Source organism: Glandiceps talaboti, chromosome 3, assembly GCF_964340395.1.
Source record: "Glandiceps talaboti chromosome 3, keGlaTala1.1, whole genome shotgun sequence".
Classification (NCBI taxonomy): Eukaryota; Metazoa; Hemichordata; class Enteropneusta; family Spengelidae; genus Glandiceps; species Glandiceps talaboti.
The window spans coordinates 28,115,326-28,141,561 of NC_135551.1; the positions used below are offsets into that span (position 1 = coordinate 28,115,326).

At 38.0% G+C, this 26,236-nt stretch overlaps 2 protein-coding genes across 2 annotated transcripts; both read left to right on the forward strand.

Annotated features, from left to right (window-relative positions):
• The first annotated feature begins 980 nt into the window (after positions 1-980).
• Positions 981-4,366, forward strand: LOC144433460 (tubulin alpha-1A chain-like). The gene is made up of 4 exons (XM_078121791.1): positions 981-1,138; positions 1,912-2,134; positions 2,473-2,621; positions 2,997-4,366. The coding sequence occupies exons 1-4, from the start codon at positions 1,136-1,138 to the stop codon at positions 3,975-3,977; spliced, it is 1,356 nt and encodes a 451-aa protein (XP_077977917.1). The 5' UTR covers positions 981-1,135; the 3' UTR covers positions 3,978-4,366.
• Positions 4,367-6,984: 2,618 nt separating this feature from the next.
• On the forward strand, positions 6,985-10,481 carry LOC144453929 (tubulin alpha-1A chain-like). Its single transcript, XM_078145300.1, has 4 exons — positions 6,985-7,028; positions 7,679-7,901; positions 8,200-8,348; positions 9,501-10,481. Exons 1-4 carry the CDS (start codon positions 7,026-7,028, stop codon positions 10,479-10,481), a joined length of 1,356 nt encoding a protein of 451 aa, XP_078001426.1. The 5' UTR covers positions 6,985-7,025.
• Positions 10,482-26,236: the final 15,755 nt, after the last annotated feature.

Sequence of the window (26,236 nt, forward strand, 5' to 3'; positions counted from 1 at the left end):
AACACTACCTGGTGTTCTTACAGGAAGGAATATATAGTCAAAAGGATGTTATATTTAACCTGTAGACCGGGAAAACAACAATCTTAGAAATATTACATGCCCCTATGTAGGCAACCGTTAATTCACTGGTCAATTAACTCTCGCACGGCCAACATATCGGTTGCTTAAGATTTACTGCATGGTTAGTTTAATTTGGTTTTGGACAATAATCATAACGTGAACACTTTCCTTTACTGAAATCTCAGTTTGCAAATCAATCATCATTCGATACAAACACTTGCAGGCACAACACCATATCTCCACACGTACGGTTTCCATTGATGTTAAAAAATTGAGAAAGATAAGTATATGTGAACATATGTTTCCATACACTTTCTCAGACTGACACTGTATACATGTCTTCAATTCATTGACTTTTTGCAGGTGTCAAGGGTAACGTTTTCGTTGGTGGTTGTAAACCGATAGCCAGGTAATTCGTTCAATGGCGTGCACTTGATATATCTTGACACTCTAGGTGGACTCAGTTTCTACATCGATGGTAAATCTTTAGACAGTGTTTTACAATATGCGAGGTCATTTCAGGCCAGAGTACACAGCGTCTACGACAAGACGTGCTATGAATATAAGGGTATACATTGTCCACGTAGTTTAGTTTTGCCACTTCCAATAAAAACCACGCGCCTTAGCTTTTATGTCTAGGTGCTTTTTACACAATGACCCTTGCCATCCATATAGTAAATCACCAATTATTTTGAAGTCTGCTCTACAAAAAGCTTTTGTTGTGTGTCGGGCTATGACTATGGTATTTTTTGAATTTCCCTCCTGTCAGCACATTAGATAGAAGAGCGGCTTATTACATGCAGTGAATTGATAACACAGTAGTCAGACATTCTTGTTGACGCGACAAACAGACAACAATATCCTGTTGCCGTGGTTTCTGTACCTTGTGATCACTTAGAACCAATCAGATAGTGTAACGAGCCACTGCCCGACAACCTAGGTGAAGTAGGAGACTGTTTGGATTCGTTCAACCTCACAACGTCTTACACAGCCGACAGTTAACGGTCAGCGTAAGCACTTTGGAAGCCTCACTACCCGCAGTTTCGTCTACAACAACCTAAACTCATCAATCAACATGGTAACGTATTCTTTTAACTGTGTATAGTGCTTCTACAACACGCTGAGCACATGACCTTGACCACTTTAATCCACACTAGCATGTTAATTACACTCTAATTACTTAAAACTCGATGACGTAGCAGGATTAAATATAAGGTGAACATCACAGATGCACGACACATCAGCAAAGCACAGACTTGCTGTGTCCCTAGCAATCATGTTCGTTTATGTTACTAAGTAAATACAACACAATACCACTAAATCTTATATCAATTATTGGTCTATCCACCACTTCAAATTTTCTAATGTCGAGTCTGTAATAATCCCAATCTAAATGTGGATACAAGGACGTGTCGTTACTTGCACAAGGTCTCGAAGACAAAGTGAACGGACATCGATCATGGTACAGACATGCACAGAGTAGCTCGCCCTTTTCATTTATGATTTTAAACATCAAGCTAGGCCGTTCACTAGTACCCCCTATGAAAACGATAAAAAATAAAGATTAACAATGAAGGACGACCATTCATTCACAGCGAGAACTCCTCCGTACTTAAGGTCGACTTCGCCGTCTATCATTGCACTAATGGAGTTTAAACGGTTTTAAACTATCATTTTGTATAGACGGTTACTTCATTACGATGATTCGATAATGTTGGAATTATCTATGATACAATGATTGTTATATTGCCGTTCATAAATTATTAAACTAATTATTATCTTTGCAAATTTAACGTCGCCCTTGGTTTCGCAGTTTCTGAAAACTAATGATCTCATGTATTCTTATTACAGCGTGAATGTATCTCCATCCACATTGGTCAAGCCGGTGTACAGATCGGTAATGCTTGCTGGGAGTTGTACTGTCTGGAGCACGGTATCCAGCCTGATGGTCAGATGCCAAGTGACAAGACCATTGGTGGTGGTGATGACTCCTTCAACACCTTCTTCAGCGAGACTGGTGCAGGCAAACACGTCCCACGTGGTGTCTTCGTTGACTTGGAACCAACAGTAATTGGTAAGTGAAGAGATGCATTTAAGTGGAAGCAAACTGTATGATCTCTGTAATGAAACTAAAAAGTATATGTTTTGTAGTATGTATAGTATGCATGATTTCTACCTCACAATGCTTGTGATATTTCATAGCGAGTACATGATGTATATCTGAACAATTTTATACGAACTAAACCACAAGTTTTACGACTCTGGACTCCCCTACGTATTTCAAACCGAATGCCTTTACCCGAGTACTTTTCTCGATATTCAAAGTTGTAATCTAGATTATCTCGGTTCACTTATGTACATTTGATCTTTTGAAAAAAGTACTTATATCTGTCAATGGTCTCGTTTTAACAGATGAGGTTCGTACCGGCACCTACCGTCAACTGTTCCACCCCGAACAATTGATCACAGGAAAGGAAGATGCCGCCAACAACTATGCCCGTGGTCACTACACTGTTGGCAAAGAACTCATTGACTTGGTATTGGACAGAGTACGAAAATTGGTAAGTGTCGATCGACAGTAGTTAAGACAGTTTGCAAACGCCCACTTGGTTTTGATTAACGAGGGGAGAAAGCTTAAGGACTTCATCGGTAATTCAAATAAACACTATGTTTTGATAAATTTTGAACTTAATTCTTTTAAAGTCCTTAATTACATTTCTAAAAATTGTGAGATCTGGCTATGAAAATCTTTTCAAAGAATTCGACAAAATTTGTACCGGATTGAAACGCTACAGTTCTTGTTCATTTAAATTATGTAGAAAGCGAAAAAGAAAAGGCACGAAATCTTCATATCTTTGGCGCCACAAACCCTGATATAGATTCTACAAGTAACTAAATGCTCAACATCTTACATCGTATTTTGTTTTCTTCACCAGGCTGACCAGTGTACCGGTCTCCAAGGTTTCCTCCTCTTCCACAGCTTTGGTGGTGGTACCGGTTCTGGTTTCACTTCCTTGTTGATGGAACGTCTCTCTGTCGACTATGGCAAGAAGTCTAAACTCGAATTTGCTGTTTACCCAGCTCCTCAAATATCCACTGCTGTTGTCGAACCCTACAACTCTATCCTGACTACCCATACCACTTTGGAGCACTCTGACTGTGCTTTCATGGTTGACAACGAAGCCATCTACGATATCTGTCGTCGTAACCTCGACATCGAACGTCCAACCTACACCAACTTGAACCGTCTCATTGGTCAAATCGTCTCCTCCATCACCGCATCTCTGCGTTTCGATGGTGCCCTCAACGTTGACATCACTGAGTTCCAGACCAACTTGGTGCCCTACCCACGTATTCACTTCCCTCTGGCCACCTATGCTCCAGTCATCTCAGCTGAAAAGGCCTACCATGAACAACTTACAGTTGCTGAAATCACCAATGCTTGCTTTGAGCCAGCCAACCAGATGGTCAAATGTGACCCACGTCACGGCAAGTACATGGCCTGCTGTATGTTGTACCGTGGTGATGTCGTACCAAAAGATGTCAACGCTGCTATTGCCACCATCAAGACCAAACGTACCATCCAGTTCGTTGACTGGTGTCCAACTGGTTTCAAAGTCGGTATCAACTACCAACCACCAACCGTTGTACCAGGTGGTGATTTGGCTAAAGTACAACGTGCTGTCTGCATGTTGAGCAACACCACTGCTATTGCCGAGGCCTGGGCTCGTTTGGATCACAAGTTTGACTTGATGTATGCCAAGCGTGCTTTCGTCCATTGGTATGTCGGTGAGGGTATGGAGGAAGGTGAATTCTCTGAGGCTCGCGAAGATTTGGCAGCTTTGGAGAAAGATTACGAAGAAGTCGGTGTTGACTCCGCGGAAGGTGAAGGTGAAGAGGAAGGCGAAGAGTACTAGATGTCATCTCACACTGAAATACTGTCGTCGTAATGCAACACCACAGAACACCACTGTTTTACGACAATACTAACTATATAGTATTAGTAACAACATACACTTGCCAATCATCACTGCAAGCATGCAGTGCAACGTCAGCCATTAGATTTTGATTTGCAAAACGAAATCAGAATTTAAAGTTACAATCATTGACTTGTTTTGAAATTCGGTCTGTCTGATTCCTTCACTGATCCAGTAAGATGCAAGAGGAGAGAACAGTACAGGGTACACAGTCAACATTATGAATTGGTGACATTGGATTCACAAACCCTGTGTATATTATAATATGTACGTTTGTCACTTGCAGAGATGATAAATTCTATCAATAAAATCAATTTATTCTTACTAAACACGTGCATATCGTGAGAAAGAGAGAGAGAGAGAGAGACAGACAGAGAGACACACAGACAGACACACACACAGGGACAAGACAGACAGACAGACAGCCAGACAGACAGACAGACAGACAGACAAAACACAAAGATGGTCAGATGAGGGGAAATGTCACCGTCATTGTATAGATATAGGGGCGTCTCCGTAAGGTTTGCGACCATGCAGATTGAGGTAGTTGAGGGGTGCAAGGAGATGGAGAAAATATATGTGTAGGATGACTGAAAGATTCGTTTATGGTGTCTCACATTAATCATTTCCCACATACTCATCAATTGACAAGTCTAAACGAAATTTTTCGTCGAGGTTTAGGATATAGAGAAGTAGAAAGAGGAGACGGTGTAAAGTGCCAAAGGTATTAGTAGATCTAAGAGATGGTTTGTGAGAATGGGAGAAATTATTTCATTTGAGAGTTGAATTTCTTTCCAAATTTTGGAGATGAAGTAGATACAAATACTTCGAAATCCGTCAAAAAGGGGGACCACATCGCTCCAGACCCGCTTCTCAGTGGTACACCGGAAACTAATCAGAGCGCCCTCAACCTATTGAAGACAGTAGACGATAAACACAATAACTGATCATGACACAAAGCTACATGTATGTTATGGACTACACAGACACAGACACAGACACAGACACAGACACAGACACATATGAAATGAATGGACACAAGTCTGTTGTCTCTCAAGTTATTTTTATAAAGACGTCACAACAAAATAAACTGGTATGTGCAAACGGATATACATGTATATTTATACAAAATGTCAAGATTCCAAACTGATGTCTTTTTCCACTCATGGAGATATGGCCAAGAGGATCAGGCTGACACGCACACACGCACACGCACACGCACACGCACACGCACACGCACAAACAGACACATACACACACATATACACATTAAATATATTAAATCATTATTATGTTATCAATATTTTAATGTACCCCCTCTCCCGGCAAAAAAAAAACCGTTCTATTCTCAAACTGCATGTATGATCATCGGTCATAGTACACTGTAACAATTCCATCGTTAGTACACATGGTTGTATTGTTTTTGCCTCATTTCTTTGTACTAATCGAAGGACGCGTCGGAGGCGAGGTGAGTTAAAATAAACAGTGGTACACTGGTAAGATCTACAGTATAATATTACGTCTCTAGCATAAAGACTTAGTTTACTTATTCTAGAATTTCAAATAGGTACATCGTCTAGTAACAATACTAAAAAAGTTACTTAAAGGTAACAAAATGAACGAAATCAGATACAGAATACATAACGGGTAAATTGTATAATCCATTTTCAAGAATCTATGAATCAAACTCCAGAAACATGTATATGTATGTCAAAGAAGCCAAAGAAGACGACATTGGAAGACAATTTGAACTTTAAACTAGTGGATGAAATTGAATGAACTCGAATAGAAATCCACTAACTTCAGTGTCTAAAGGCTAACTGGCACACACCACATATCAGCATTTGTACTCGGTTTCCTATGATGTAGAAGCTGAAAAGAAGTCTACGTGATCACATTTCTGTTACAATAACTTGATTACTCTGTGATAACAACAGGTTGAGCGATTTAGTTACCCAGTTTCAAACGCAAAGCTGTCCTGTTAGACACCCAATGCCGATGTAACAAACATGCGGTTGCTAAGAAGTATTAAATCAATGCACGTCCCATTTCTTACCTGTTGCTAGTGAGCGCTAAAGAATGTGTGGCCAATTGCGAACTGACGATGTGTGATATATGAAGTGCTTAATTGTGTTTGAAGTGCTCCACGCTAGCTTGTATCATAGACCCTTTTGTGTAGGGTCTGTGTTGTATCAAGTGTAGATACCTTTGTAGTTGATTACATGTACGTTGTCAATGTGATGTTCAAAGGTGACATTCTTTATCACAGAGATATGAATTTGACTTTGTTGATATAGTTCTTCGGTTAAAGTAGACACAGTCGACGTTGCTAGTCTGTATCCATGGTGACAATGCACTATTCCGACAGTTTTTGCCACTCTAAAAGTGTTGTCTTTTATGACTCCGACCACTGAAAGATTCTTTCAGTGGTCTGAGTTTGTGATGAGTGGATGGGAGTACAGAATACACATACGCATAACTGATGTGCGAATTAGAAGAAAACGTTTACTGTTTTTGATATCTTTTTAACGGGTCACATTAAAACGACTAATCGCTAAGCTTTTGCATCTATATCGTAGTAGCGGTAGATAATCCTTTATTTCTAAGTTACCATTAAATTTGTTTTTGTTATAGAAACAACGATGGTATTTTTGCTAATCCGTTTCAGGTGAGTTAACCGAACTAAAGTCACTCAAGACGCCATACGAAGCTTTTCATTCAGACTCTTGAATTTCCACGATTGGGACATACGCCAATATTGAATTGGTTGGCGTAGTTACGGGACCACATGGTCACCAACAACCAATCAATATGCAAGCCAGTTGCTTAACAACCATCGTTGAGTGAACCTATATAAATGAGGCTGTCTTACGTTACAGCTTCATAAAGTCTTACACAGCCGACAAACCCACGGTCAGCGTAAGAAATTTACCCAGTAACTGTTTGCAGCTAGATTTTGCTTAGGCTTGTTGCTCAGAATTCGTCAAAATGGTAACGTATAGTTTGATATTATTTTTTCACATGAATTTTTGTCAAGAACTTATTCAGCACTATAAATTTCTTACTAGCTTGTTCGTGTCAGTGTCAGAGGACCGAACATGCAAACCTTTTCATAATTTACTTGACGAGCTGACAGTAGTACATACTATCAAAGCTGACAGTCTCAAGAGTCGGTTAGCAAGGGGTTACGTAGTCTAGAGGCTATATCCGAAACTAAACCATGTATAAAATATTCAATAGCCGTAATGTTGAAAAGATCAAATTTTCTCTTTAATTGGCATTGCTCACGCTCCAAGGTTAGTGACGTCATGTGTAACTTATTTACTAAATAGATTATTATTAGTATTACTTACGATCGAATAACTTTGTCTGACCACTTCAGTAACTATTTTGCAGACCTCTCATTTATCAATTTGTCTTTAAACTCACTTTGCTGAATTCGTACAGGTATTTTTTTTCATATGTGATATATTGTCATGATTTGACTTTACAAGGTATAAATATTCATCTACATGTAGACGACAGATTTGCACATGTGACGCATTTTGATATGCCAGAGTTCCTTAAATACATAGGAGGAGTTTAATTTACAAGCAAACACGAATGTACACTTAAAATACCGTCTGTTTCTTCTCTCACAGCGTGAATGTATCTCCATCCACATTGGTCAAGCCGGTGTACAGATCGGTAATGCTTGTTGGGAGTTGTACTGTCTGGAGCACGGTATCCAACCCGATGGTCAGATGCCAAGCGACAAGACCATTGGTGGTGGTGATGACTCATTCAACACCTTCTTCAGTGAGACTGGTGCAGGCAAACACGTCCCCCGTGCTGTCTTTGTCGACTTGGAACCAACAGTTATAGGTAAGTGTCTCATTTTCCAAAGATAGAAAATGGCTGAGTTCGTAAACCTGATATTTACTACAGTAAAAGGCGCAATACGATACGCTGAACCGACAATTGTCTTCTATCAACATTAGATGACTTGACCTGCAGACGGTTATAAAGTTACGACTAAAGAACAGGTAGACGGCTTCAAATGTCGTATCATAATCCATTCAGTTCTACACCAGTTGAAGTGAACAAATGTATTGAGTAACAAATATTTCAGTCGCCATTGTTTACTTGCCTAAGTAATACCTTTGTCAATATCGCATTTCAGATGAAGTTCGTACCGGCACCTACCGCCAACTTTTCCATCCCGAACAGCTGATCACTGGCAAAGAAGATGCTGCAAATAACTATGCACGTGGTCACTACACCATTGGTAAAGAACTCATTGACTTGGTATTGGACAGAGTACGAAAACTGGTAAGTCAATTAATATTCATAGTATTGTTATATTATAGGTTTATTTATACATTTATTGATTTTGATATTGTTTTCACTGTAATTCTATCCAGCACGTACACTTCGTGTTCTGACATGCAGGTATTCTGAGTATAGCAACTGATACCCAGATTTGTTATGTCATTTTTTTACTTGCATTGATTTCTAAAGACTCTCATCCAAGTCCAAAAATATGTGATTTATCAATTGGCCAATATTTACCTGTTTCTAATACATTAATGGTATTTACTTAAAATATTTGTTTTCCCTTGGGTCACTTAAAGAACAAATCGAAGTTGAGGGGTAACTAATATTCACGGTTGAACTTCACGGTTGAACTTCTCAAACAATGTGCAATTTATTGTACTCTCATTTCTTGTATAAATGCACCATACGGTCGTCATAGCAACGGTGGTATTGAAAACAGGCGCTATGCTTGAATTTGTATCTCCACCAAAAGTATCGCAGACATAACGTGGATCCTTGGTATGGGGGAATACAATAACCACTTATCGAAAACTTATATAATGAGTGTGTAATAATAATAATAATGATAATAATAATAATTAAATGATACTATATAATGAGAATATATGGGTATAATCATTACTGATACAAACAAAAAAGTTATAACAAATAAAGCCTATAATTTGATATTCAGTATCAGAAAACAGTGCTTAGGGTAGCGGTAACTTATGAAGTTAGTGTCATCTTTAGCACTACGGTGACATGGTGGAGGTACTGCAGTTAGTAAATATCTGTAAATCGGTGTAGGTACTACTGGAGTGTGGAGAGCTCGTACAAATGAGAAAAGTATCACACAGTTTCTTGGCGACAGTGGTCTCTGCATCCAGTTAGACGTTAGCATCGGGTCACGGTCTCACAAAAGTTGAATAAACCATGTTGTTTATGTTGATCATGAAATGGTAGGGGTTCTATCCTAAGCCGCTTAAGAGCCATGAATAAATCGAGATTATATAACAGAGCCTCCGTCACTTGGCGATATCTTAACTTTGAGCTGAATAACTGCTTGGAGCCAATGGAACAATTCCTCGACAAAATATTAGACATCGCCAATATGTTCCATTTCGTTATTTCCAATAAATCTAATGTATTCTATCTTTTTACCTGCAGGCTGACCAATGTACCGGCCTTCAAGGCTTCTTGCTATTCCACAGTTTTGGTGGTGGTACCGGTTCTGGATTCTCATCTCTGTTGATGGAACGACTCTCTGTTGACTATGGTAAGAAGTCCAAACTTGAGTTCGCTGTCTACCCAGCACCACAAGTCTCCACTGCAGTAGTCGAACCCTACAACTCTATCCTGACTACCCATACCACTTTGGAGCACTCTGACTGTGCTTTCATGGTTGACAATGAAGCCATCTATGATATCTGTCGTCGTAACCTCGACATTGAACGTCCAACCTATACCAACTTGAACCGTCTCATTGGTCAAATCGTCTCCTCCATCACCGCATCTCTGCGTTTCGATGGCGCCCTCAATGTTGACTTGACAGAGTTCCAGACCAACTTGGTGCCCTACCCACGTATTCACTTCCCTCTGGCCACCTATGCTCCAGTCATCTCAGCTGAGAAGGCCTACCACGAACAACTTACAGTTGCTGAAATCACCAATGCTTGCTTTGAGCCAGCCAACCAGATGGTCAAATGTGACCCACGTCACGGCAAGTACATGGCCTGCTGTATGTTGTACCGTGGTGATGTTGTACCAAAAGATGTCAACGCTGCTATTGCCACCATCAAGACCAAACGTACCATCCAGTTCGTTGACTGGTGTCCAACTGGTTTCAAAGTCGGTATCAACTACCAACCACCAACTGTTGTACCAGGTGGTGACTTGGCTAAAGTCCAACGTGCTGTTTGCATGTTGAGCAACACCACTGCTATTGCTGAGGCCTGGGCTCGTTTGGATCACAAATTCGACTTGATGTACGCCAAGCGTGCTTTCGTCCATTGGTATGTCGGTGAAGGGATGGAGGAAGGTGAATTTTCCGAGGCCCGTGAGGATTTGGCAGCTCTAGAGAAAGATTACGAAGAAGTCGGTGTTGACTCTGTGGAAGGTGAAGGTGAAGAGGAAGGAGAAGAGTACTAAAACCAACATACAAATATCGGTTCTACAACAAGTTCTACAATAAGACTAATCTTAAGTTTACAACTACCACGTTTGAGTGTAGCGTGAGTTTGCCATTGGTTCACATACTATCGTTCACTTTCTATCTCAGATCCTTGAGTTTTCCTACGGCACTTTGCATAACATCTTTATGGCATGGCTTACTTGAATATACATTCACTCTCTCTGAAACCAATACAATAAGGTATAGTTACCATGGTTACAATGAGATTTCAACTCGTTTGCAAGTGTAATGCCGTTAACCGTCCATCACGTGATATGTTCACAACAACTTAACCATGTAACAATTGATGAAAAATTGATCCACTTTAAAGCATGTAAAAGTAATAAAGTTGGTTTGCATTGAACGTACGTAGTAACAGAGAATAATTTGACGAAATATATGGTAATTGTGTACTATTGTGTGTGTTTGTGTGTGTGTGTAATAGTGTGTGTGTGTGTGTGTGTGTGTGTGTGAGAGAGGAGAGAGAGAGAGAGAGAGAGAGAGAGAGAGAGAGAGAGAGAGAGAGAGAGAGAGAGAGAGAGAGAGAGAGAGAGAGAGAGAGAGAGGGAGAGAGAGTAATCACAAACAAAGCCTTTCCTTTGTCTGTGGATTAACCTAGAAAGGATATGTTTGCAGCCCCCATAGAATGCCACAGTTTTATTGTATTGAAGTACTGAACTTTCTTCTACCAGAAAACAGAATCATGCCGCCTAAGATACACAGTGTGAACGTTACGATGCACGTAAAAAAGTTGAAAATTCTACCATATTCCGGTTTACCCATCTTGCAGTTATTTTCGACTAATCTAGTACGTGCTTTCGAACAGCGCCCCAGGTGGCCACATTAAACAATCTTTTGTCTTTTGATAACTAAAACACAGCGAAAACTAATAAAATTTATCTGGGGTCAAGACAATAAAAAACAAGAGTTTAACCCACAACACAACAACAACAACAACAACAACAACAAACAACAACACAACAACAACAACAACAACAACAACAAACAACAACAACAACAACAGCAACAACAATTGAATACATGAAATTACAATGTCAAACATGTTACATGGATAGCAACGAACGTTTTAAACGGTCGAAAATTCCTTGATGAGTAAAATAAACCAAATACATTTACAAAAAACACCAGTTGAAATAAAAATTACGATAGGACAGCAAGAGACGAAATAAAACAAAAGCAAGAACAAGTGACAACTGCAACAAATAGATACTTTGGTACACTCTATACCAGTACTAGTATTTCCACGGTAAAATGCATTAGCGCTGAGTTAACATTTTACTAAAAATCGGACTGTCTAATACCACCACAGTCTAGAATGGCTATTGACACACACCACCCGCGATAGTCGTCTTCTTTGAATACATGTAATTTTCCGAAATCACTCACGTATGATGCCCCATTCTCATAAATTCAAGAAGGGCGCCCTCAAGGGTTAGACAGCAGTCGGTGTAGTAAGATTAACCTCAGGTCTGGGGTCTCCATCCACAAGTTGTTTTGTGAATTGTGAATTGTGAAGTGTAAAGTGTCCATTCAAATAAAAACGCAATTTCAATTAGCTACTGGGACGTTTTATCAACGCCCTGTTTCATATTTACACTGCAGTGTGTGTTCATGAATGCAACGAATTGGTGCTCCTTTACATTGAAATTATGTCTTATAGAAATGTTGATTTAATGAAAAATACAATCTAATTAAATTAACAGATGTTCATTCTATGAATATTTTTTAAGCGTTGATTGAACTAGAAATACATCTTCTATACAAAATATAATTAAACTGCTAGTTCATAAATAAGTAATCTTTTCATCTTCCTGGCTGACACAAACATAATGTTACGCTATTCACGATAATCAAGATGTTACCAAAATCTATATATAAAATCCGTCCTTGATTGTTTTTTAATTTTTTTAAATTAATAAATTAATAAATAATCTTAGAAACTGATTAAAAAGAGGTAAATTTATGAGAGATCATATAAGACTTGAAGTAGCTCTGGAAGTATAGTATACATGCTTCGAGGTTCGACACGTCGTCGCCCCCCCCCCCCCCCCACACACACCATGGTATTTCGGTGACTCGTAAACTACGGTGCAAAATAATAGCGCACTGATTAGACTAGACCTCATTTGATATCGCGAAATTGACACATGATCATGTCGCTATTTTAAAAATAAATAAAAACAACAACACATGATCTGCTTTATTGCAAAACTATCAGTATCACTGCGCATATCTTTGCGACGAGACAAACATTGCTACATTTGAGTGAACATCCGGGTATTCGAAACACTTCCCAGTACTTATACGCCACCACGTGGGATGTACAGCTAGCTAGCAGCAACCAGATTTTCTGACTTCTGAATTACAGGTCACTGCTCGGAAAGTCTTGGCACCAAGTTACACTTTGTCAAGTTGAAGGTGAGTTGAGAATACAAGATATGATTTGTGCAAATGTTACCCAAAATAACTACAGACATTTAAAATCGAAAAGAGCTAAACCCAAGCATGGGGTGTGGTCCCGGGTGTGGTGCCTGCACTGAATACACACAATATATGCTGAATGACTTTTTGTTCACTTTTATTTCTGTATGTTATTTTTGTATACTTTACCATGCTTGCTATGGTATGTTGTTATGCAATAAAGATTGATTGGTTGAATCTCAAGTCAGGACTCGATTCTGACATTTTGACCTTTAGAATTTGAGAAGTTCTCGTCTACGGTCTAGTGCTATCCGTCTGCATCTCAATATCTCTCTTTAGTAACTTCTAGCTCCATGAGATTGAGGACCTTAGTCTAGTTCCTATACAGTATCGTTACAATTTATACCTTCACTGGAACCACAGTTGGCATCCATATCCAGACTAGTCGTTAGATGAATTTTCAAACTCGGCCAAACAAAAGCCACAACACGCATTCTTATTTTGTAAGTAAACACCATCCCTGTGACCATGCCCAATCGTAAGTTGGTGTTTATTGGGGCAGTTATGTAATGTTCAAATATAGTATATTTACTGGGTGTATTTGTTAGCTCATCATGCTACTTAGACATTATTTACAGCATTCTTAACCAGCACAGTCATATTTTGTCAAAAAACATATCTTGAATTTGAAAACTACATGGTTAATGCCAATGGGGCTCAAACTTGATGGGGGTGTTTCTGGAGGTGTTATTCTGCCTTTATTGTAAACATTTTGCCCTAGCAACAATGACCATGCCCTTAGCAACAATGAAATGATGCATATTACAAAGATAACAGGATGGGTATGATTAAAGATGTTTAAAATGTATGCAAATATTTCTAGCAATAAGACCATGCCCATAGCAACAGCCAATTGGTAAATTATTTACCAATTGGCAATTAATCATGTAGTAGTGTATTAATCCACTAATTCAATAGTAAAGTAATATTCAAACCATTCCATACACTACAGTGCTGTATTATATGTACCCTAGGCTTTCCAAAGAGATGAGTGTTATCCCATCTACAGTAACATGTTTTATGCATGTACAACTTTGTATGCTATGTATGCAAATATGCCCAGCAACAAGACTGTGGCTATAGCAACAGCCAATTGATGGTGCATATTGTAAAGATAACAGACAATGAACTGCTGTGAACACAAATTTGTTTCATGAATGTGTTGTATTTTTAAACAGTAGAAATGACAATCATAAATAACAACATACATTTCGAAAAAATTGGAAAAAATTGCCTTACGGACATAAGCTTGTATTGTTATGCTTGTTCCGGGGCCAATCAGCATACACTGGGTACATGCTTACATTACAGTGTAATAATGTTCTGCAACAGTAGCTAGGTCATTGATTGGTCGGATTGTCATGATGTCATATACTACTCATGAATATTTATTACTAATCTAAAGTATTTGTTTGTTGCTTTGTTCTGTATGGCTCTACACATGTGAAAAGTGCAACAGTGACTGATCAATATGGAACTTGCAAACCTGCCATGTTGAATATTGCATCATGGGAAATGTGATGATAAATATTAATCAATTAGTATTGTAAACGATGTTGTTACATTGTTTGTAACCACAAATAATCAATTCATAGTTTACCCTGACAATTGTGGGAGGTTAGTCTTATCAGTAGCTCCAGATTGGGAATTACGATAACCACAGATAATACCATAGTCCTTTGCGTCCGAGCATGCTCAGTCTGGATTGCAAGTTCCCTATTGCAAGCACAGATAAAGTACATATAATAATGCCCGATACTAGTGAAGCAGTCAGTTGTACAGAATGATACAAAGTCATCAATACATAATTCAGTGTATAATCTCATTCTGTCTTGATGACTTTAGACTTTTAAGTTTTGTGTGTTCCGTCTCTCCAGGATGACCTCTGACCTCAGGCGAAGTTCTCAGACTCTAATTTCCAAATATTATACAATTACATGTAAGATATCTCCAAACTTCAAGGAACATTTTCCTTATTTTCAATAAAAATGATTTCTGTCAGAGTTTTGCCTGTACTAGTTATGTACTATTTCATTTAGAAATGGAAAAATTCAATTCCGCTAGTCAGAGTTTAAGGAAAAATATTTCTTTTGGCATTCATTTGGTCACGTTTTCTGGTTAGTAATAGTATGACTATATTTTAAACATCATGCCAGACAATGTAACAATTTGCCGACATAGAATCAACATTTTCAGTTGTGACTGAATGTATAATAAAACTAATTCCAATTTCACATCCTTTATCATGTATTTGTCACGTTTCTTTTCACTATATGGATATTCACGTCAGGAGCAATTTAGGATTCTAAATTAATATTCAGACTCAATACACTATAAGCTCAGTAATACCTTATTTCCTATTCAAGATGAAGGAATTGTTCATGTAGTAGTGTATTAATCCACTAATTCAATAGTAAAGTTATATTCAAACCATTCCATACACTACAGTGCAGTATACGTACCCTAGACTTTCCAAAAGGATGAGTGTTATCCCATCTACAGTAACATCTGTTTTATGCATGTAGAACTTTGTATGCTTTGTTTGATGTCTGTCTGTCTGTCTATCTGTCTGTCTGTTTGTCTGTCTGTCTGTCTCTGTGTGTGTCTGTCTGTGTGTGTGTCTCTGTCTGTCTGTCTGTGTGTCTGTCTGTGACATCTCATTTGTGTTTCAATTTATTTGTCTTTCCATGTTAAAATGTTGTACTTAATTTGCCATATTGTAAAATATTTTGATGTGTAATTGACCTGAAATAAAGTTTATCTTTTCTTAAAAGGCTTGTGATGCTTCCCTTTAACACAGACCAATGTCCAAGAAGCAAGATATTGCAGGCGTGTGATAATTTGGAGAGTTGGATACACACACCATGTCACACTAGGCCATGCAAACAAGAGTTTGCAGGCTTGTGACGATAAGCAGAGCTGCCATGCAGATACACACAACATTTCATACGAATACAGCCCAAGGAATCAAGCGTTTGCACAGACCAGAGAGACAGAAACTTGACCCTGGTATGCTAAATTTTAGTCAATAAGTCATGAACTTTTAGCTTCTCGCTTCCCATGGCAATGCTGAGCATGTGTCATTAATACATGGCTGTTAGTGCATTATAAGTGTTCTCACCTTTCCCCTACCACACCTGACATTCTCCTACCACACCTGACATTCTCCTACCACACCTGACATTCCCCTACCACACCTGACATTCCCCTGCCACACCTGACATTCCCCTGCCACGCCTGACATTCCCCTGCCACGCCTGACATTCTCCTGCCACACCTGACATTCTCTGCCACGCCTGACATTCCCCTGCCACGCCTGACATTCTCCTACCACACCCGACATTCCCCTACCACACCTGACATTCCCCTGCCACACCTGATATTCCCCTGCCACACCTGACATTCCCCTGCCACGCCTGACATTCTCCTACCACACCTGACATTCCCCTGCCACACCTGACATTCCCTTCCCACACCCGACCCTACCACACCTGACATTCCCCTGCCACACCTGATATTCCCCTGCCACACCTGACATTCCCCTGCCACGCCTGACATTCTCCTACCACACCTGACATTCCCCTGCCACACCTGACATTCCCTTCCCACACCCGACATTTCACTACCACACCTGACATTCTCCTACCACACCTGACATTCCCCTACCACACCTGACATTCCCCTACCACACCTGACATTCCCCACCCATGCCTGACATTCTCCTACCACACCTTACATTTCACTACCACGATCGACATTTTCCTACCACGTGTGACATTCCCCTGCCACCCCTGACATCCCCTGCCATGTCTGACATTCCCATACCACAACTGACATTCCCCTGCCACACCTGACATTCCCCTACCACACCTGACATACCCCTGCCACCCCTGACTTCCCCTGCCGTGTCTGACATTCCCCTACCACACCTGACATTCCCCACCCATGCCTGACATTCTTCTCCCACACCTGACATTTCACTACCACGATCGACATTTTCCTACCACGTGTGACATTCCCCTGCCACCCCTGACATCCCCTGCCATGTCTGACATTCCCCTTGCCACGCCTACATCCCATGTCTGACATGCCCCTACTACGCCTGACATTTCACTAGCATGCATTTATTAAAACTTAAAAAAAGTAATTTCCCACAGCAGTGATATAATATGCTAATTATGTTTACATCGTACAACTCTACCCAAGAAGAATTTGTCCATTGATTTCTAGCTCCATAAAGTAAACAACTGCTAGCAAAATGACAGATGTGGTGGAGAAAAAGGAGCAAAAAATTCTCCACATGAATGGACTCTAGTCTAAGTACAGATTGTATTCAAATCTAGTCATTTTAAGGTGTTGGTTACAAATGAGTACTGGCATCAAATTAAAATGAATGCCACGTACGTCAATGTTCAGTGCAAAATGTACAAATACTAGACGCGAGTACTCTCAGAATAAAACAGTAGCTAAGGTAACTTTCAAATTAAATCAACATTAACCACTGAACACATTAACCAGTTACAGATTTACAGATTGTGTCCCAATGGTGAGTGGTGAGTCCCAGTTGCAATGCAGATGCAGTTTTTGGAACCCTGGGAAATCAGTTGACATATGCATCTCGCACCATAATTTTTGTAGGGGACCCTGGTATACCACATAGAGAACTCAGGATAGATTTCACATTCTTAATACCGCTCTTAACAAAAACACTGGTAGATAACTTAACCTTCAGCTGGCATCTGAACCAGTTTAGAAATTTGGCAAGTCTTTGGCATTAAATCACATACCAATGGGAATATCTTTCCATTCAAAAACCAACCTATCATTTACATATGACCCTTGACCCCTGACCCCAATACAACCAATGGCACATATACATAATATCACTTTCAACCAATCAGTGGGTTGTATAGTGAGAGGATTTTTATTTTGCCCATTAAAATGCATACTAGGTTAAGTCATCTAACATATTGTTTCAACTTGTTATTTCAGTATGTAAAAAATTACTGATTAAGTATGGCACTGCCCTGAGGACTTTAAGAAAGATGGTATAAACCACTATAAATTATAACTGCCAGAGAAGTTATCGTAGGCCAGATACTTTAAAGGAAGAGACTGGTAAGTTTGACTTGTGTTAATCATTGCAAGATATGGGTTACAACAATGTTGTTTGGTGAATTATGAGGGAAATTATGCAGGAAATTAGGAAATAAATAAAAAAGTGATATTTGGTGAAATGCATAATATTTACAGTGTGCCTTCAATCTTTGTAGGCTCCTCCCAGAGGTGGTATACAATGAAGATAAAAAAGTTTTGGCCTTCTTAATAACCATTCATTACAGGTTGGTTTCTTTCATACATCAACTAAATATGGAGTGAAATGATGAAAACGACTGATCTCGATACTTGATCATTGACATTTCTCTATAGTTCATGGAAGTCCATTGGCCTACCTTTGAAAGGATGCAAAAACACCTGCCCATGAACCAATTAGCTGGTTTCAGTTAAAAGGCTCAGTTTGATTTAGGAACAAAGTTTAAGTGTGAGTAGTTGTCTGGCAAGATTATACTGTGATCAATAGAAAAACTTGTTGTTAGTAGGTAGTTTTAGCACTACTTGAGACAGGCTAAGGGGTACAGTTCGTAAAACATTGGCTAAAAAGGATGTCTTGTGAGAATTTGATACTTGCATGTTATCTATCAAAATTGTAGTATTCCTCAACTGATCTTGAGTTCACCTTGCATTCATAGTTACATTTCTTTTGACCACATAGGGTTTCTACAAACTCAGTATAACAATGACTAAAGAGGAAATGAGAGAAGTCAAAGCATTCTTGTGGATGAAGATGACTGAACAATGAAGATACTATATGGGAAGACAGGGCCCTTCTGACCATGGTGAAAGTTAAACACACACATGTATATATATATTATGAAGTGTAACCCGGTAATGAGTACTTGAAAAAGTATGTATGTAAACGGCATATTTTTATTATTATGCTATTTATCTATTCATGTGTCACATAGTTGTAGCACTTTTACATATTTATCGCTTAATTTATGTTGTTTTCACTCTTGAAGTTTGTCATTTTCTATGTGAGCAAATACACTTGAGTAAGACTCAGGCCAACGATCAATTTTGGTGGTCAGAGAGTAAGATAAGTAACTGGTAAATTTGAACTGACTATCGATTAACAGAATAATGTACAAAAATAATGTCCCTACGTACATCAAGTGCTGTGTGTACATTCATATGCAGTACTTGGGTGTTGTACAATACATGCCTGTGTGTATATGTTCAAAATATAGCAACTGTCACTCATTTTAGAAAAATTGTGTATGTTGAAAAATATGTGCCACGTACCTTTACTGGAAACAATGTCCTCTGTTAATTAACTGAAAAATACACCAAACCTGAATTACCTGTACATCTACGAGATGTGTAGTACTATGTACACTGGCTTGATGTCTGTGTGTAAACAGTATGAATCAACTGAATTACTTGTATGTCTACGAGATGTGTAGTACTATGTACTCTGGCTTGATGTCTGTGTGAAAATAGTATGAATCAACTGAATTACCTGTACATGTACTAGATGTGTACTACTATGTACTCTGGCTTGATGTCTGTGTGTAAACAGTATGAATCAATTGCATTACTTAAATTGTCTAGGAGACATTGAGTGTACTGTTTATACTGACTTGACCATATACAAATGTAGCCTCTAGACTAGTTATTTATGATTAATTATTTACAAAATGCAATTATATGGGATGTTAATAGGCTTTGATCACTAGGCTTCATATGCCTCACCATGGCAACACCTACTGTACAAATTGGTCACCAGGAAAGAAAAAAAATTGTGATCAAAAAATGTTTGAGTAAGGGAACTGCTAGTTGGATTTTGTTGTGTTTATGACCATAGAGAGGAATGATAGCATTTAGTGTGAATTTTGTGACCAGAATTAACCTTCACAAACCCATTTGCACATCAATTACCTAGTGACTTCATCAACATATAGGTTGTAGCATTGTTTTTAATTGTCTTGAGTAATTTGTTGTAGTGAGAAAGATATTAATAAGGGAGCCATCATAATTTATGGGGGGGGGCGCACTAAAGATCAGGGTCATGTTATTCAACGATTACTATTGGATAAACAATGCAAAAACGTAACACCCATCATTGCTGCTTAGACATTTTCCTTAGTTCTCAACAGGGTTCTCACAGGTCCATCACTCGAAACAGTGCAAATAACAGTCTAACCTTACCCTCACCAAACAGGAAAGGTTCTACAAATATCTTCAATATCAAACAATATTTTCACCAAAATGCACATTGACAAATGTTTGTAAGTAGAAGTCATACAAAGCATATACCATTGTAAACAGAACAAACTTAAGTGATAATACTACATTTATTTCATTTCGAAAAAAAATCAGATTGGTGCAACACATATCTGATAATAGGAACCATTGAAAATCAGAATCGACATTCTTTGACATGCAAATGTCAGGAGAGGCAGTATAAGGAAATTTAAAGTAGCATATATTCACTATTAACAAAGTCAATGCTTTTAACAAAATAATTTTTCAAATCATTTTTAAAATCATTTTTAGCACAACTGAACTTGTTCAGTAGTGCTATAGGGATCGCCCAGCGTCTGTCTGTCTGTCTGTGTGTGTGTGTGTGTGTGTGTAAACAACTTAAAGTCAAAAACCGCTGTACCGATTGCCACGATATTTGGTGGGTCCATTACTTTGGGTGTCTAGTTGGGAAATTGTTCAAATCAAAATGATCGCATCACAGGTGTGTGATTTGGGTCAAAAAATGTGATTTTTCGTCAAAAAACTTAAACTCAGAAACTACTGGGCAGATTGGTGCGAAATTTGGTGGGAACATTCTTAAGGGGGTGTAAAGTAAGATTTGTTCATGACGGGATGATTCCATCAGTGATATGCAAATTAGGGCTAAAAATGTGTCTTTTTGGTTAAAAATCTATAATTCTAAAACTACTGAGCAGATTGGGCTGAAATTTAATGGGAATGTATCTAGGGATGTGTGGACGAAGAAATATTAAGCATACCATGATTCCATGAGTGATATGCAAATTAGGTGTAAAAATGTTCATTTTTGGTCAAAAACTTATATTTCAAAAAGTACTTGGTCAATTAGTCTGAAACTTGGCGAGATGTTTCTGAAACTGTTATTCTGCAGATTTTCTTAAAAACATTTTGACAAAATTGGCCCTAGCGACCATGACCACGCCCTTTAGCAACAACCAAATGGCAGTATATTTTGGTCAAATAACAACATCATCTGGTAAGCAAGTGAGTAAACATTCAAAAAATGTATGCAAATACCCTAGCAACCATGACCACGCCCATAGCAACAGCCAAACGGTGGTGTATTTCACAAAGATAACAACAGGGTTTAATAGATAATTGAATAAACATCCAAAAAATGTATGTAAATTTGCATAGCAACAAGACCACACCCATAACAACAGCCAAATAATCACGTATATTGCAAAGGTAACAACAGGAATAGAAAGACAGATGAATAAACATTCAAAAAATGTATGCAAATACCCTAGTAACCATGACCACGCCCATAGCAACAGCCAAACGGTGGTGTATTTCACAAAGATAACAACAGGGTTTAATAGACAATTGAATAAACATTCAAAAAATGTATGTAAATTTTCCTAGCAACAAGACCACGCCCATAGCAACAGCCAAATGATCACATATATTGCAAAGACAATATCAGGAATTCATACACAAGTGAACAAAAACATACACAAATGTATGCAAATATATCTAACAACATGACCATGCCCATAGCAACAGCCAAATGATAGCATTTATCGTAAAGATAGCAACATGGTTGGATAGGCAACTGGATAGTTATTCAGCAAATAAACACCTATTGTTAGCATAGACTAGCATATGGATAAACATTTTTAAAAACTACAGTTGTGCTACAACGCCATTGGCGGTATTTTTTTAAAATAACAATTGAAAAAGTTCAATAAGACAATCAAAAGTTACAAATAATGTAATTGGACATCAATATTATGCAGTAGTAAGGAAGACATTGAAACATTTTCTCGAAATATTGAATGTTACAAAAATGTCACTTGTTATCAATATTGAACACAGTTCAGTATTTCATAATTAGGCACTGAAACTCATTAAAAGTTTCATATTTCTTCATGGATAATCTCATCAATACGTTAGAATGTTTTTTGGGATGAATTTCTTTCCTCTTTTTTTTTCAATTGGAGCATTTCGGTACCGTTTTGCATTACCGACCTTTGCTGTGATTTTTTCATTGAAAGTTTTATTTGGCATCACGTCCAAGTTCTTGTCTTTAGCTTTTGCAGCAAGGTACACTGAAAGAAAAAGAAAATATATCACTCAAGTATGAGACTGATGTATATAAGTATACACAAAAGTTTAGAAACTGCTGATACATGTACATGTAGGCACATAGAGTAATTTTATGGTACATTTTCTTGTACTGCTACGCCAAATACATTCCACTTGCTGTTTTAATTTCATGAATGGTATGTGGTACATTTAGGAAATAATTCTTTATTTTGAAAAAAATATAGTAACAAGATGAGTTCATACATTTGAATTTCCAGCCTGAGCAATGACAACACAGATACTATATTTGCAATATATATATATATATATATATATATATATATATATATATATATATATATATATATATATATATATATATATATATATATATATATATATAACTACTGATAATAGTACAGTATCAAGTAAGATACACAGGAGCCATTACACAGTGTTTCATGCTTTCGCAATCATCAGACGACTATCGGTACAGTCAGTGATGTTCTACTATTAAAGTTCAAAAATTCAAAGATTCCATTTCACGTGATATGGGCGCCACAGTGGAAGTTGGTCAGTACATATCTATTTTGATGTTGGCACTTTGATATTAATTCAGATCATTTGTTTAATATATTGGATTTGTCAGCATAGATGATACATAGCTTTTCTGCCAGACAGAGGTCACATCGCTTTGAAACACTAGAATAGGATGGTGCGCATGTGATGACAGACCAGTCGATGGTATACTCTTGACCTTTCCTTTTCAAGTTCCAGATATGTTTTGATAGCTCAGTACAGCTGTGATATCTCTCATTGGTGAAGGATTGTTTATGGTTTACATGTCGGAGTTTGAAACTGTTATCCGTTAAACCAATGTATTGCTTGTTGCTATCGTTTGTCTTAACATTGGCACTGTACACGACGTTACTGGATAGGCATTTTCCTCCAAGAGGGCACATGTCCTTAATTCGACAGTTGCAGGCTACACTCACTGCTGTTTTCTCGGGTTCCATGATCTTTTTATTGTGTGCTTTAACAATGGATGCCATGTTCCCCATGCAGCTATAGCTCACTTTGACGTTGCCTCTGTGAAATATTTTGTGTAGTTTAGAACCTCTAGGGTAGTGCTTGTCAATTAAGTGGAGGAATTGGTTACCGATGTTTGATTTTACCGTTTTACTATAAGGTGGATTAAACCAGATGGTACTTCTTTGTCTATTTTTCCTCTTTACTTTATCAACACTTTTATTGACATATGCCATGCCATCTTCATATCTGCTGTTTTTGAGTACTTCTGCGGAAACTGGGGCTGCGGAGTTGAACACACTTTCATCATACAAAATGTCAGAAAGCCTTTTACTTATTGCCACTGGAAGATGTTTGATGATTGATGGCGGATGGTTTGATATAGAATTGAACGTATACTGGGTGGTCATTTGGTTTCCTATATAAGTTCAATGTAATGTCGAGATAGTTGACAATTTTCAAGTTGGACTCTATAGTTATCTTCAAGCCAGCTTCATGGAAAATCTTGATTATATCCTTGTTCATAATTTTGGCCTTCCTTGTACAACGCAATGTCCTCTTTATGGTATTCCTTGGCAAGAGAATTAAGCATATAGAGGCCAACTAATTCACACACCTCAGCACCATCATAGTTACCCATTGTTACATCAAACATATCCTTATTGTCCCTTTTGATACATGGGATATTGTTGTCAAACAGCAGTGACTTTCTTGCATGCATGATTATTTCGATTTCCTGATCTGAAATTTCTGTATGCTGCTTACCGAATGTTATTGATTTCGTAAGCAGCTCTTCAGTAATTGACGGATAGAAATTAACGATATCGAACACAACAAAAGAATATCAGGATTTATTTTGCAGATTCACAAACCAGTCAATCCCTGATGCTGAATTGCGCCACTGGTTTACACCTGTAGATGATCTTATCTCATTATTTATTCTGTCTAGGATCTTCTTGCTAACTAGACCCATCTCACTCTTGGCTTGATTGATTAACCTACAAGTTGGATTGTTGACAAAGTTTTCCTTGTGATCTTTCAAGGTTATGAAGGCCGTTTTTTTTGCCATGATTTCCATTCTGTCATCCAGATTTAGGTCGGTAGCTATACGTTTGGCTTCAAGATTGATATCACTGTATGAAGTTTTTTTTGCAGATTTGTATGTCTTTGTGATGTTTTCTCCGAGTAGTTTATCGTATTGACTTTTATCTACCCGGTAGAAGTTCCCTGTCTTGTCTGCAGGGATGAGCATTTTTCCCGATTTCTTAATTTCTCTGATATCTGTTTTGAGCTGATGTTGAAAATTGTCATTTACCTTGACATTTTCTATCATATTCAACATATCTTTCGAAGGGTTTCATGCAGCCAATCTGAGGAGGACATTTTTTAGTTTTATATATACATAGAGTTTCATTCTTCTTTCGCCAAGTAGAGTGCTCGATCACCTTGGAGAGCTATCATACATAAAAATGAAAGAAGACGAGTCTGATGTTACATTGTGGATTTACACTACGAACCATTTCACCATAAGGATCGTCAGGTGTAATAGTAGGGTTTAATAGTAGTCGTTGGCTTTACATTCTGCTTTATGTACATAACTTATGTGTTCTCTGACGGATGTGTGTACACACAAAAAAAATTGGAAACAAAGGTTACGAATTATTAAGTAAGAACTTGTTAGCATGCCAGCATTTACTGATTAATTCAGTTCTGCTGTTCAAGGTTGTTATATATATATAAATAAAACATACCTCTGACTGCTTCAATTTTATGAATATCTAGGACAGGTAAGTTGTCCCTCTCCTTGCCTCTCCTTAAACCTTGTCCACAGCTATTCATTAGTTCGTGCCTTGTAAAAACAAGGTCAAGCACAGAATTCATGAGTGATCCTGAAATATATTGAAAATATATGTAAGATAAATGAAAACCTCAGGCAGTAATACATTTTTAAAATCAGATCTTAATGTGTCAACACAGACTCTCCCAGAATTCTTCCATAATAAAGGAGGATCCGTGTTTAAATTTGAAGTCAAACTTGTCATCTAGAAAACCATAAATTTCAGAATACACACCAAGATTGTAGTTATACACTCCAAATTTCAGCACAATCTATCTAAATGAGGAGTTTTGGAGTTGAAGTAGTTTGCTCAAAAAATGAACACTTCATGTTGAATCATTCGCATGGTTTACACAGAATGTGTAAAAGGAGAAGATTCTAAGAATTTCATACCCCCCCCCCCCCATCTGTACTTGTTTAATGTTCACTGTTTATCAAGAATTATTTTGCTATGATGCAGCAAGACAAGATTAATTAGAATTCCATCAGTCACTTACAAATGTGTTATTTGTCCCACTCATGTATGGTGACCACACAAGTTTTAATTATTAAAATCAACTCACCAAGATAATCCTTAGCTTTAGCAGCATTACTGTCTGCATCAAACAGACCAACAGAACTAACTTTTACATCACTATACTCAAGAGGGTGTTCTGTTAGAATCACAAGTGGTCTCATGGACTTTGTACCCTGTGGAGATAAACAGACAAAATTATGGTGCCAGTTACAACTTGACATACAAATATTTGTTCAGTGTCTTCTACAATGAAGTGTTACTTTCATACATGTCAGCCTATAATTGATTGTTCTATTCTTAGCTTGGAGAAAAAACAACTAATATTGCACAAAAAATATTCGTAAGTTACATAGGCCAGCATAACACCATTACAAAAACAATAGTAAAGATTGTAAAAAGTTAAAGTATTACAGAAAAAGCATACATTCACAGCCATATTTGACACATCTCCGTCCATGTGTCAGAGTTCTTAGAGT